The sequence below is a fragment of the Zootoca vivipara genome, chromosome 7, assembly GCF_963506605.1.
Source record: "Zootoca vivipara chromosome 7, rZooViv1.1, whole genome shotgun sequence".
Classification (NCBI taxonomy): domain Eukaryota; kingdom Metazoa; phylum Chordata; class Lepidosauria; order Squamata; family Lacertidae; genus Zootoca; species Zootoca vivipara.
This window is the reverse complement of record NC_083282.1, coordinates 45,148,104-45,160,497: the sequence shown is the minus strand read 5'-3', so window position 1 is coordinate 45,160,497 and position 12,394 is coordinate 45,148,104. Positions and strand designations below refer to the sequence as shown.

The window sequence follows — 12,394 nt, the reverse complement described above, 5'->3', positions numbered from 1 at the left end:
GGTACTAAGCTGCAGGATATCACCGTCCTGCTACATAATGTCCAACCGTCATTCTCAAAGAGCCTGCTTTGCACTAGCAGTACTTCCTTCATATTTTTCTCAGAACATATTGTCCTTTACAGTTCAGTATTGTTTTGTCTCCTGCATATCATTGTTTGAAGGACTGAGAGGTGTTGTGGCAGATGTGCTGAACCAGTGCCTGGCCTTGATAATAGATTTGGTGAGCGACAACAAACTGAAGCTCAACTCAGGCAAGAGATATGCACAGTCAGTAGGTAGTTTCCTGTCCAGATGGATGAGGTGGAATCTGCTCTAAATGCGGTCAGAATCCCCTTGAAGAAACAGGTGTGCAAGCCTGGGGGGTACTCCTGTATGCTCCATTGCCAATGAAGGAACAAGTGGGCTCCATGCTGCCAAATGCCTTTTAACAGCTTTGGCTGGTGGTCCAGCAGCCTTCCTATCTGGATACAGATAGCCTGGCTTGAGTGACCTGGTAATTTATAGGATAGATTACTGCATTGTGTTTTATGTTGAAATACCTTTGAAGACTATTCAGTAACTGCAGCTACTGCAGAATGTGGTGGCCAGACTGACAAGGACTAACTGGCTTGAACATATAACTTCAGTTCTGGCTAGCTTGTACTGACTGTCAATATTTTTTCCTGAGCCCAATTCAAAGTGCTAATCTTGACATATAAAGTCTTGGGTGGCTAGCACTTCAAGGACTGCTTTTCCTCACATGAAGGTGAAATCAATATCTGAGGTCCTTCTGTGTGCCCCCTCCAACAGATATTCAGAGGGTGTCAACAAGAGAAGCTACCCACAAATAATGGATTGTCCTTCCCAGAGATGCTTCCTTGGCACTGACTTTGTCACCTTCACAGTGCCAGCCAAAAAGATTTTTATTCTCACAAGCATTTGGACAGAGTTCCAATAGTCTGACTTTTGATTGTTTATTTTTAGTGTTCATTCCTATGAATGTGGGCTGATTATTTTTATATTGTGGGGTGGTTTTTGTGAATTTAGACTTTTCATACTTGTTTTGTTCCAATGGCTTTTTATTGTGTATATACTGCCTAGTGTTGTAAATCACTGTGGGACTTTTTCCTGCATGAAGCAATTCATAAATTGATTTGGAACAAACCGATGATTTGTTTGCTGTGTCTATACTGCAGCCAATAATTAAACTGGGTTTACCAAGTATTTTAGTATTACCCATTTTTGAATTCAGCTTACAAATATATTAGCACATTGCATTTTGACCACAATCACTCTTTTTTCTTCTGTATGAGTGATAGTCAACGTCACAGAATTAGACCTCCACTCATGCAACTGGACTTCCTCTTTCCAACCCCCTACACCTCCCACAGCTTAGCCACCATAACAGAGTTGCAGCATGTACAGAGGGCTGCAATGGGAGCAGGAATCATTCCACAAACTGGAATGTGCCACTGGTGGACCAGTGGATATCACCCTCTTGTTTATTGAATGCTATGTCGCCACAGCAAAATGCGCTCGGCATGTAAAGCATGCAGATACTGGAAATATTTGACTGCAAATCAATAATGAAGGTTTAATTAAGAAAGACCTTTAATAGTGAAAGGGCTATAGTAGTGCCAATGTGTCGAATTTCATGCTGATTGCCTGTTTGGCTTCAGAGTACTTTGTCTATTGTAACTGTAACTTAATCTTATCTGTTGATGCAGTTAGCACATAAAAAGGCAAGATCCAGTCTGCTCAAATACTTAGTACCATAGATCTGAATAAATCTTCCCCAGGAGAAATTATAACACTTTGCTCATTTCTCTTTGCATAGTAGGACTACTGCTCATTTCAACAGCCCCACAGGCTTCCATAGTCAAGAATCTCAGGTGAAAGGATCTCTGTTACCAAGCTATTCCACCCTCCTCCTCCCAACAAGTTATCAGTCCCAATGCAAGTACTGGAATATGTGGTCTTTGCGATTTCAAATAAGCATGCTGTGAATATCTGCCATTTCAGATAAATTAACTATCCATTGGGGCCTTGCTCCAGCTGATGCTACAATATAAGCACTGCTTTAACAGTTGGGCCTAAAAGTTCATTGTGTGTACAAATGCAATTATAATTCTACAATACCGTACTTAAAACCAAATTAATCCAACTCTTCAAAATAGGGATAAGGCTCCACCTAATTATATATTTGGGATAGCCTTCTAAGCAAGGGGGGGGAGTAAAGTAAAAAAGATGTGACAGCTCTTGCTCCCATTATGTACAAAACAAACGCAGCTTTGCAAGTAACAGAGGACTTTTTCCAACTGGAACAAGGGTTAAGTACATAAAAAGTGGCAGCTCAGGACTGAAGGCTAGGAATACTTGTGCTCCAAGTATGCCAACAATTCAAATTCCATTAAAAATACAAGTATGCCCTTGAAGAGCTAGATGGGAAGGAAAGGCCTACTGGGTGTGCTGCTGGAACTCAGCTGAATGCTGTTTCCTTTCTTCACAATCCTTGATAGAATATACTTTAAGCAGCAATACAAATTCATGTACTGTAGATCTAAATTCTTGATTCTGATGTTTTTACTTCTGAGTGTTTGCAAAGTTGTTGTATGGTCCTGTGAAATTGTGGGTTGTAGGAAAATATTAGAGAATTCAGGATTAGAGAAATTTGTAGGTAAAAGTAAAGGACCCCTGGACGGTTAAGTCCAGTCAAAGACGACTATGGGGTGCGGTGCTCATCTTGCTTTCAGGCCGAGGGAGCCAGTGTTTGTCCACAGACAGCCTTCCGGGTATGTGGCCAGCATGACTAAATCGCTTCTGTGGCAACAAAACACCTGTGATGGAAGCCAGAGCCCACGGAAACACCATATTCTGCAATTATTTTTGTCCTGAGCTTCACAAATTTCTTCAAACAATCTGATCTTAAGTTTGCAGGCAACTAACTACTGTATAGGCCTTTCCCCTATACAGCAGAGAAGCAGTACTTGGAACTTATATTTAGTTGTAAAATAAAGCCTGTACAAACCTACTCATAGAAATGTTTGAGGTTTTATTGCTACAAAAGCTTTACTGCATTCTTAAAGTGAATTCCACCATAACATCTCTTTTAATATATTCAGGTATATATTTTAATATTCAGGTAAGAGAAAGAAAGAAATAGAACAGATGATGAATTTATAAATCTGTATGCTGTATCCTTGTGCAATAAGATGCGGCTCCAGTTGGAGAAACAGTTCTAGCACAGCAAGAAGGACAGCAACACTAAGGGCTGTGAAGGACCTGGTCACTTAATTCTTTCCATATGATCCCTCCTATGTATGTGGAAAAGCCTCTGTGATTTCCACAGAAGAAGGAACACTTTTGCAACTACAAGAAATGGATGCTGAGCACCATGAGCTACATCCTCATACCATCCAATTTATACTGAGGTTATTCTGTGCAATCTGATATTGGGGAACAGTGAGTTTAGTGACTAGTAATCAAGTCTGCAAAAGTGCAATAGAACTCAGTTTCCTAGGCTGAACAGTAACAATTGGATCAGTGAACTGGGACTTAAGATTAGCACCTGATGACCATAAAGAATTTCAGAAAATTAAACTAAAAGCACATGCCACAGTGGGGGAGACAAGTCACCCAAATGTTTGTATGCCTTCTCCACCCCTCCTTCTCACATGCAACTCCCTCCTCCACTTCATATTTGCTAGCCATAGTTTGCCATCATTTCTGTGACGTAGGAATAGAAAGGGAAGCCTGCTGGGTGACTGGGTACTCCCAGTTACCAAACCACAACTTGTCTCAACTCAACCACCAGTGGAAGTAAAATGAACCAGAGGCTTCCACACATAAATCCTGAGTGTAATCAGTTTCAGTTCCTCTGCAAATTTTCATTATAAGGCTTAACAGCCAGAAACCTAGCTTTGAAAAAGGAGGGTGGGACAAACAGTAGCATGGCTATTTCTCACTGCAACAAAATAATCATCCACCTTCATTAAGCATGGGATAAAATGAAGTATTCAACTGCTATGTGTGAAGGGAAGAAGAGGAAAGGAGGAAGCACACAAACTCAAGGACTGTACTTAAAAACATTTAACTGGTTTGTCCTTGGCTTCCTGCACATGGTTTGTTTAAGGGAAACAAGTCATGAGCCCCTGAGTCATGATAAGCCAGATTCTGCCTTGTTTCCTGCTGGTGCAGGAGGAGCAGGGGAGGAGCAATAACTTTTAAACAGGATGCACTAGCACCCTGTACATTCACGTTAAACCAGTTTAATGCAACATGTGAATTAAGCCATTTCAGTCTATCGTCTACCTGTGGAAATACGATGCAGAGATGGCCTGAAATTTTAAAATTTCACTGAGAATTATGGTTCCTCAGTCAGATTAAGTTCCAAATATTTAATATGAGAAATTAATATTTTAGCAATGCTTTTTAAAAATGAAAATAGCTTCAATTTGATTTTGTTATAATTAAAAATTAATGTATTTAAATTGGAGAGTATTATGAAATGTCAAGGCAAATTATTCTTTGTATAAAATACAAGAAAAAGTTACGCTTATAAAGTAACAAAATATCTTTTATTTGTGCAGACTAAGTGCCAAACTCAGTTCAAGTTTCTCAAAGGCCTTGGCAGTTACTAAAAATAACTACATGAAAAATGCATTAAGACCTCAAGAGAGTTTACAAGTGAATACTTGAATTGCTGAAGAACAGCTTCCAAGCCAAAGACTGATTTCATGCCAAAGTACAGCCACATGGCTTACTGCAACATGACTTATTTGTATCAAAAAGTGCTTCCATACAACAATAAGCGTTCTTTTATTTACTTTTGCAGATACTATGCAAGCTCTAGCTAATTAAGCAATATGCAGTGTGAATTAAGTAATATGCAGCTGTCACAGAATAGACTTTATTCAGAAGGGATAACTATGCTTAGGATAAACTTCATTCACACCTTTACTAAAGAAATTGCTGGTGAAATTTAAAGGAGCCAACCCTTTCCCTGTAATGGGCACCTCTTGTTTCCAACTAGAGGAAGAGTCACTCTCCCCTTAACAAGAGTACCTACCCCTGTCTACAAGGACGGGAACCTCTGGCCTAAGGACCAAATTTGGCCCAGCATGGGTCACAGTTGGTCTGTGAGGTCGTTTCCCCCAAATCACACCTATCTAATCCACATCTGATGTTACATGTGGAGCAGGTAGAGTCACAGTTCAATTAGATGCACAACATAGTTCCCCATGGGGAACTCAACTGCGCAGCTTACCCTTGCAGAATGTAGCTTGAAATCACCACCCGTCAGTGGATCACTTTCACCACCCATACCCCCATACCCTACTCCTACAGATATAAACTTTTCTAGCTCAACCCTAAGCTAGAACTCCTGAGTCATCTGAGTTCCTGAGCCACCATTGTGGTGTTCTATGGAGAGCAAAAAAATTGACAAAAATTATCAACGTTGACTTTCTCTTTGGCCTTCAAACTATAGGAAGACAATCTCTAGGTGAAAAGCAAAGAGTCTCCTTAATTTCACCATTCCCCACACCTAACAAAAGCAAACTACAGCCAAAGAAATTCTACCAATTTTTCAAGCACATGAAAATGACAACATTCCCCACTGGGGAATCTACATTGCTCCTCCCTGGACTTTTTAGCTTGGTGAGGAAGCTAAGACCTTAACCACAATCCTGGTTTGGATGCCAAGTAAAAGCTTGGCTTAGCTATTGCAGTGTGCTAAAAATCTCAGGGAAAAGCAAAGCAGGTGCAAGCTTCTCTCCAGAAGCATGTGCACTCTGTCCCAATAAGTTACACATTTGCTTCTAGTTTGTATATTTGCATTAAGTGCCCTACCCTCCTTGCACAATTATCCGCAAGGCCTATAGACAGAAAACAACTGCTGGATTTGGAGGGCATAGGAAGCATCTCCTACTGAATATTCTCAAAGCGTAACATCTGTAAAGCATCATTAAGAACAAAAGATCAAATGGGAGACTGGTTAACCACAGGGGATGGAGTCCACTCATAACAATACCACAGAATCCATTGCAATCACACTTCAATGCCTCCAGGTGCAATATAGTTTACAGAATCAGTGGGATGTGACTATCCTTACTGTCTTAGCACCCTTCTCTAATTTCTGATTTTGCAGAAGTTCTATAACCACTGAGACAAGTGGGATTTTCAGCTCAATAGAGCATGCACTTAGGAAGTGGTATTGATGGTTCAATGGTTCAAACATAGCTTTTGTAGTTTTCAGTCTCTAGTGGTGCCAAACTAAGTGATAAACTAGACATGGTAACAGTAGATCAGTGTTTAATCCAGATTTGTCCCAATCATTTAGGAAGAGGGAGTGAGGGGAGGTATATGATCCTATGAGCAGATGGCATGCATGCAAAAGCTGTTTGACCCTTCCTGCAATCTGAACTCAGCTGTTGGAAAGGCTTGGGAAGAAGGACAATATTAAGTGGGAAAGGGGGAAGGGAGAGATCTATATTCTTCACCCACATACCCCTCTTCTGTTAAAACCAGTCTCTATTCACTGTGTAATACTGTGGCTCCAGGTTTAAACAAGCAGCCTGGGAGGGTGTGTGTGTTCATACTGATCAGAAAAATAACTGAAAGAAAAAGCCTCTCCCTCACCTGTCTTTCATTCAGGCTTGCATTCAACTAATTCCACATTAATGTTTTTGGAAACGTATTACTGTAGTTGCTCTACATCCAGCTGAGGATTTGGTGCTCTGTAGTAGTGCAGGATAGCAACATATGTGATTGGTTTGCTAGAAAACAAATTTCTGAAGCAAGCAATTCAAAATAAGGCTGACTGGTGTCAGTCCTCCCTCCCTTTCCTTAAAGAACCAGATGTGCTAACTTCCTTCAAACATAAGCACATAACCTCAAAATCTTTAATGTGTACAGACTCTCAAGCAGACATGTGAGAAAAAAAACTGTAATACTTGATGTATAGCCATTCTGCGCTTCTACAGAACACAAATCTGCAACAGCCCAAAGATGCATTATTCAGTTTCAGAATTCCTCTAGCAAGTTTGCTACACTTCCTTGATATTTTTGCTGCTTGAGTGAAGGGCATCAACAGAATGGACATATAATATTTTCCAGAAGACTCCAGCTCAAAGAACAGATGAGAAATCTTGGACACTTGAAACTATGTTCATGTGCTAATCTTATGCTAGATGTTAGATCTAACCCTTTTAGATCTCTAGTTTTGCATTCAAAATTCATTCAGAATGAATCTGTGTTTCACCTAAACAGGAATTGAAAGGAAGAAAAGATATAGCATTCCTTTAATTATCTTGGGTTGTATCCAACTAAATACTTGTGCGTGTGGGACAGCTTCACTGGTTCATAAGAACTTCCTCTCCCTTTCCTCCTGCCGCACACACCCCATATCTGCTCTGAGGGTTTTCTCAACCTTCCAGTGCAGAACTGGAGGTGATGTGAGGGGGCAGGCAGAGGAGCGGGAGGGGAAGTTCTGTTGCATGCACGGAACTTGTATGAGCACAATTTTTAATCCAAGATGTTTCTTAACTAGCAACATAAAAACAACCAGTGCTGTTGCAATATCTGAGTTTACACACACTTATGAATAATTTTCCTGCTCTGAATTATTGAAGGCAAGTAGGTGAATTAATGACAGTTGCTTTCATGCAAATAGCATTAGATGCGGCACAAGATGAACAAACTACAAGTGTGTTGTGACTTCTGGAGAATGTCCTTTTAGATTAAAATCTGCAGTTTGTAACCAAGCTTGCTCTTTAGAAACCAATATGTTGTTTTCCATCTCCCTTTTAATTCCATTGTGCTCAGAAATGACATGCCACCCAAATTTATAAAGCAGCATAGGAATTAAATTACTTGAACACTGGATACAGGTAGGTAGCCGTGTTGGTCTGACATAGTTGAAAGAAAATAAAAAATTCCTTCCAGTGCATGCACACGAAAGCTCATACCAATGGCAAACTTAGCTGGTCTCTAAGGTGCTACTGGAAGGACTTTTTTTTTATTTCGTTTGAACACTGGAGATGCTCTTAACACATCCTTTCTTATATTCTACTTTGGCAAGGAAGGGCTGTGAAATTTAAATATAAACTGCAATAATATTAAAATGTGAACTAGAGTATATTAGAAGTTCTATAGGTGTGGTAGTAGCATAGTTTGCAATGATTTAAGTAATGACTTGGTCTCCTACTTAATTCTAATAAGGAATGTGTCAGTGAAAATTAAGAGGACTGATTATAGAACCCTTACAATTAAGACTTGCATTCAATTATATTGGAATGCTTGGGTAAACACAGAATCATAGATTTGGAAAGGACCCCGAATGTCAACTAGTCCAGCCCCCTGCAATGCAGGATTCTCAACTACATCATACATGACAGGTGGCCTCCCAGCCTCTGCTTTAAAACCTCCAAGGAAACTATGTTTCTAGGGACAATTACAGATAACCCAACTAGTTCAAGGGAAGTACATATGATAAATAGCTTGGTACTTTATACAGTCATACCTCAGTAAGGGCATGCAGTTGTCCTTGATGTACACAGACGCCCATAAACCTATAAAACAGGAGTAAACAGCTTCTTAAAATGGGAAACAGACAGTGCATTTTGTCAACTTTAAAACAAGTTACCAGTGCATCTGAATCATTATGTTAATAGCTGCTGCTTTAAAAATACAAATCACTAAGTATATTAGTTTCTAGCACTAGTATACTGAACCAATGTTGTTGAAGATGGGGAGTAGATTTCTAAATTCTGCCTATTCCTAAACATTTGTAAGGTTTGGGGTTAGGACAATACTAACAAACACAACCTTTTACTTTCATACATACAGAAAAAGTTTGGTGTAGAGAAATCAATGCTGTGTCTTAATGTAGAAATGGACATCTTAAAGTGTATGTTTGACCTGGCCTTAGCAATTGTCTAGCTAGATTTTATATCTACCCGGACATTAGTATTGGTATATAAAATGTGGATTATTAGAACAGCAATGAAGATACCACCAAATGTGATCACACTGCCAGAAAAGACCAACAAATAAACTGCTAAGTTTTCTATTCAGTTAAAATATAGATTATACATGCCATAAACTTTAAGGCTTAGGAATCCAATTATTTTCAGTTCATCTCACAACTGCAAAATGTTATCAGTTCTAAATATGACTTTTATGAAAGTACCTTTGAGCTATGTCATGACATTGAGCTATGTAATAACTGAAAAATTGAACAATAAGTTTAATTTTTAGTATGGGGCAATTCTGGGACTTTATTTAGCATAAGCAGAAGTGAAAATGCACAATTTCAAAAAAAAAAAAAGACCACAAGACGCCTGACAAAAGGAATACTGTGAAACTGACTTATGGAAAGTGTTCCTTTATATATTTTTAAAAGTTCTGTATGATACAAGAAACATGCAGTAGAACGCAAGCTGCTTTTGAGTAAACTTTCAGTATTCTTATCTATTAAGTGTGGGGGGGGTATGGGGATAACTTCATTAAGAGTGAAGGAAAACAGGCAAATAAGCCTTCAGCTATGAAAATCTGTTTGCGTTAATAGAACAATTAAATAAGCTCATTTTTATCTTATCCAATATATAACGTTCTGCCTTAAAATAAAATAAAGCATAAAGAATGAAGCTGCTTCGGACATTATAGCATATGGAATCACACATGAAAACTAACCACCAAACTGACTGTATGGCAACTATGCACCTACCTGAAGGCATATCAGAGTACAGTAGTACCTCTGGTTAAGAAGTTAATTCGTTACGGAGGTCCGTTCTTAACCTGAAACTGTTCTTAACCTGAAGCACCACTTTAGCTAATGGGGCCTCCTGTTGCTGCCGCGCCGCTGGAGCACGATTTCTGTTCTCCTCCTGAAGCAAAGTTCTTAACCTGAGGTACTATTTCTGGGTTAGCGGAGTTTGTAACCTGAAGCGTTTGTAACCCGAGGGACCACTGTATTTCAAAGGAAATGAGGTTTCCTTTGAAACTTGTTGCCTTTCACTGCTGTTGTCCCACTAATTTTTGTGCATTTCCTATGCATACATACTTCCTCTTCTTGGGGAAAAAAAGTCTTGTATCCTCCCCTTTAAAAAAAAAAGCACCACTCCAACATTTCACACACCCATTTATTTATTATTTATTTTCTTGCATTTCTACCCTCCCTTCTTCAAGGAACTCAAGGTAGCATACATGTGGTTTCCAGGCAGTCATCTATCCAAGTATTTATGCTCATACACATACCTATGCAACAATGTGCCAAGTGGGGAGGGGGACAATCTTGAGGCAGGACTATGAAAATATGTTTATGTAAGATGGAAATTTATATTTACCCATTCCCCTCTGCAGATGCCTCTGTCCATTTGCATTAACAAACAAACATGGAACTGGAAACCTAGCCTCACATTTTTCCAGAAGAGCTGTGGTTCAGTTATAAGTATCTGCATGCAGAAGGGCCCAGGCTGAAATCCTGAAGAGCCACTATCAGGTCTGACTCAGCGTTAAGGCAGTACCCTATGTTCCTAGTTCCCAAAAGTGCGGTGCTAAGCGCTTGAGTAGCATTGTACAGTTGGCCATTGGAAATGAGGAAATTAGACAAATTGCACTTCTTTCATATGAACAGTTTTAGTTAACAGAAGTCATAAAGCTTAAAGCATACAGATGCTATTGTAATCCCATTTTATAAATTCATTTGTACGAATATATTTTCCCCATTTTCTTATTTAAATACAGGTTTAAATGGATCTGCATAAAATATTTCCTATGGAAATGATATGCTATAAGCAAGATACTTAGATACTTCAGGAGCTTGTCACTATTAAAGCAGTTGTTTAATCTTTCTAGAAAAAGAATACTGATTTAAAACATGACAGTGGAGTACTAATCATTTGCATGAGTATTTCTGCTCAAAGTGCCAGTCATCACCACAACACATATAGTAATACTATGTTTTGCAATGCTCTATTTGTGCAAATACTTGCATTGTTCTGTAACAAATATTCCACAACAAGGACCACCTCAAATATAATTTCAGGGGGGTTTCATTTAAATTTACAACCACGTTGTATAACTGCACACTGCCATGTCTCACCCACCTCAAAGTCTATGAGCTTTGTCCAATGCTCTAATCACTACTTCACACAGGCACAATGCAAATTAAGATTTAAATAACTAATATTTGTAAAATTAAGTTACAGTTATGGTCATTAATTTCAAAAGGTCTACTCTGAGTAAAAGTTAGAGGAATACAACACATAATATTTAATGCAGAATGCAGAAGGCCAGAAGAAAGCTAGTCAAAATTATGGTATAAGACAATAGAAATGTATTTAGAATCAGGATGACTCTGGGAATAATGGCATAAACAAGAGTCTAAACACTGATCCAAAACTTAGCTCCAAAGTTTTGAGAGACAGTACCTGAATATTCAACTTTACCTCCACAAACACAAAGGACCATAAGAGGTGGTACATGAAACTTGATTTGCATTCCCACATACAAAAATACACCCCACCTTTCTTACTTTAATATGTTTGGATGTGAAAGTCTATTCATGAGCTGGACTTCTTTCAGCATATTTGCTCTGTTGCTGCTTAGCGTGTTCATCTTCAAAGCCATAACCTGATCAGATACTTTGTGCCGCACCTAAAAGACAACCCCCGAAAAAGAAGCTATGAGTCACACAGTGAAAATGAATGGAAACAGTAATGGGCCTAGTACATCTCAAGAAGTTAAAATTACGTTCTCTAATATGAAATGGGGAATAGTAATTAATCCCCTTCTACAGATATTGAAAAACATTTCTAAAACTTCAGAGATGTGCTTATGTAACAATGGATTCCTCGCTGGCTCTCTTCCGCTTTCAAGTAGGCTATGTTAATTTATAATATAGCTGAGTACAGGGAGTCAGGGACAGAGGAAGGGGGTGCGGTGGGGGCAGGCCACCCTGGGTGTCAATGGAGGGGTGTGCCAAAATGCCAGGTGGCACTTACCGTGGGGCCTGCAGCACTCCCGTGCCACGCGTCTCTCCTGGGAGAGACACGGTGGCTTGGGCGCACGCACACAGGCTCCATGCTGACCAAACGGTCCGCCCGCTGCCTCCCCCCCCCCAGCTGTAGGGTGACTGAGTGGGAGGAGGCAAGCAGACTCCAGAGGCCCCACAGTGCACAGCACTCCTATGGGCAGCTCACCCCGCCCCTGGGCATGCTGCCCCAGGCGCCTGAGTGGCTTCCTCTGCAGTTGGGGGGGAGTACTGCCAACACCCTAAGACTCCACATAAATAGCCCTTTAAGTTAACTTACTCTTCTCTATTCCAATTTTGCCAGTGGTCAGAAGTGTTTAAGGCAGGTTGGGGTTGCATCCAAGTAAGTTTCACTCAATGAAATTAGTGGACCTAAATTAG

At 39.7% G+C, this 12,394-nt stretch overlaps 1 protein-coding gene across 4 annotated transcripts in view; it reads right to left on the bottom strand.

The window, feature by feature from the left end:
- Positions 1–12,394, bottom strand: part of TESK2 (testis associated actin remodelling kinase 2) — a 61,777-nt gene that overhangs the window by 28,795 nt on the left and 20,588 nt on the right. For 3 of the 4 annotated variants that reach the window (XM_035121267.2, XM_035121266.2, XM_035121268.2), the window contains exons 3-4: positions 11,516–11,637; positions 8,501–8,549 (exon numbers count right to left, since the gene is read on the bottom strand). In XM_035121267.2, the coding sequence (XP_034977158.2) occupies positions 8,501–8,549; positions 11,516–11,637 (171 nt within the window). Of the gene's footprint in view, positions 1–8,500; positions 8,550–11,506; positions 11,638–12,394 lie in introns of those variants that run through there. The other variant, XM_060276949.1, reaches the window with a different exon arrangement.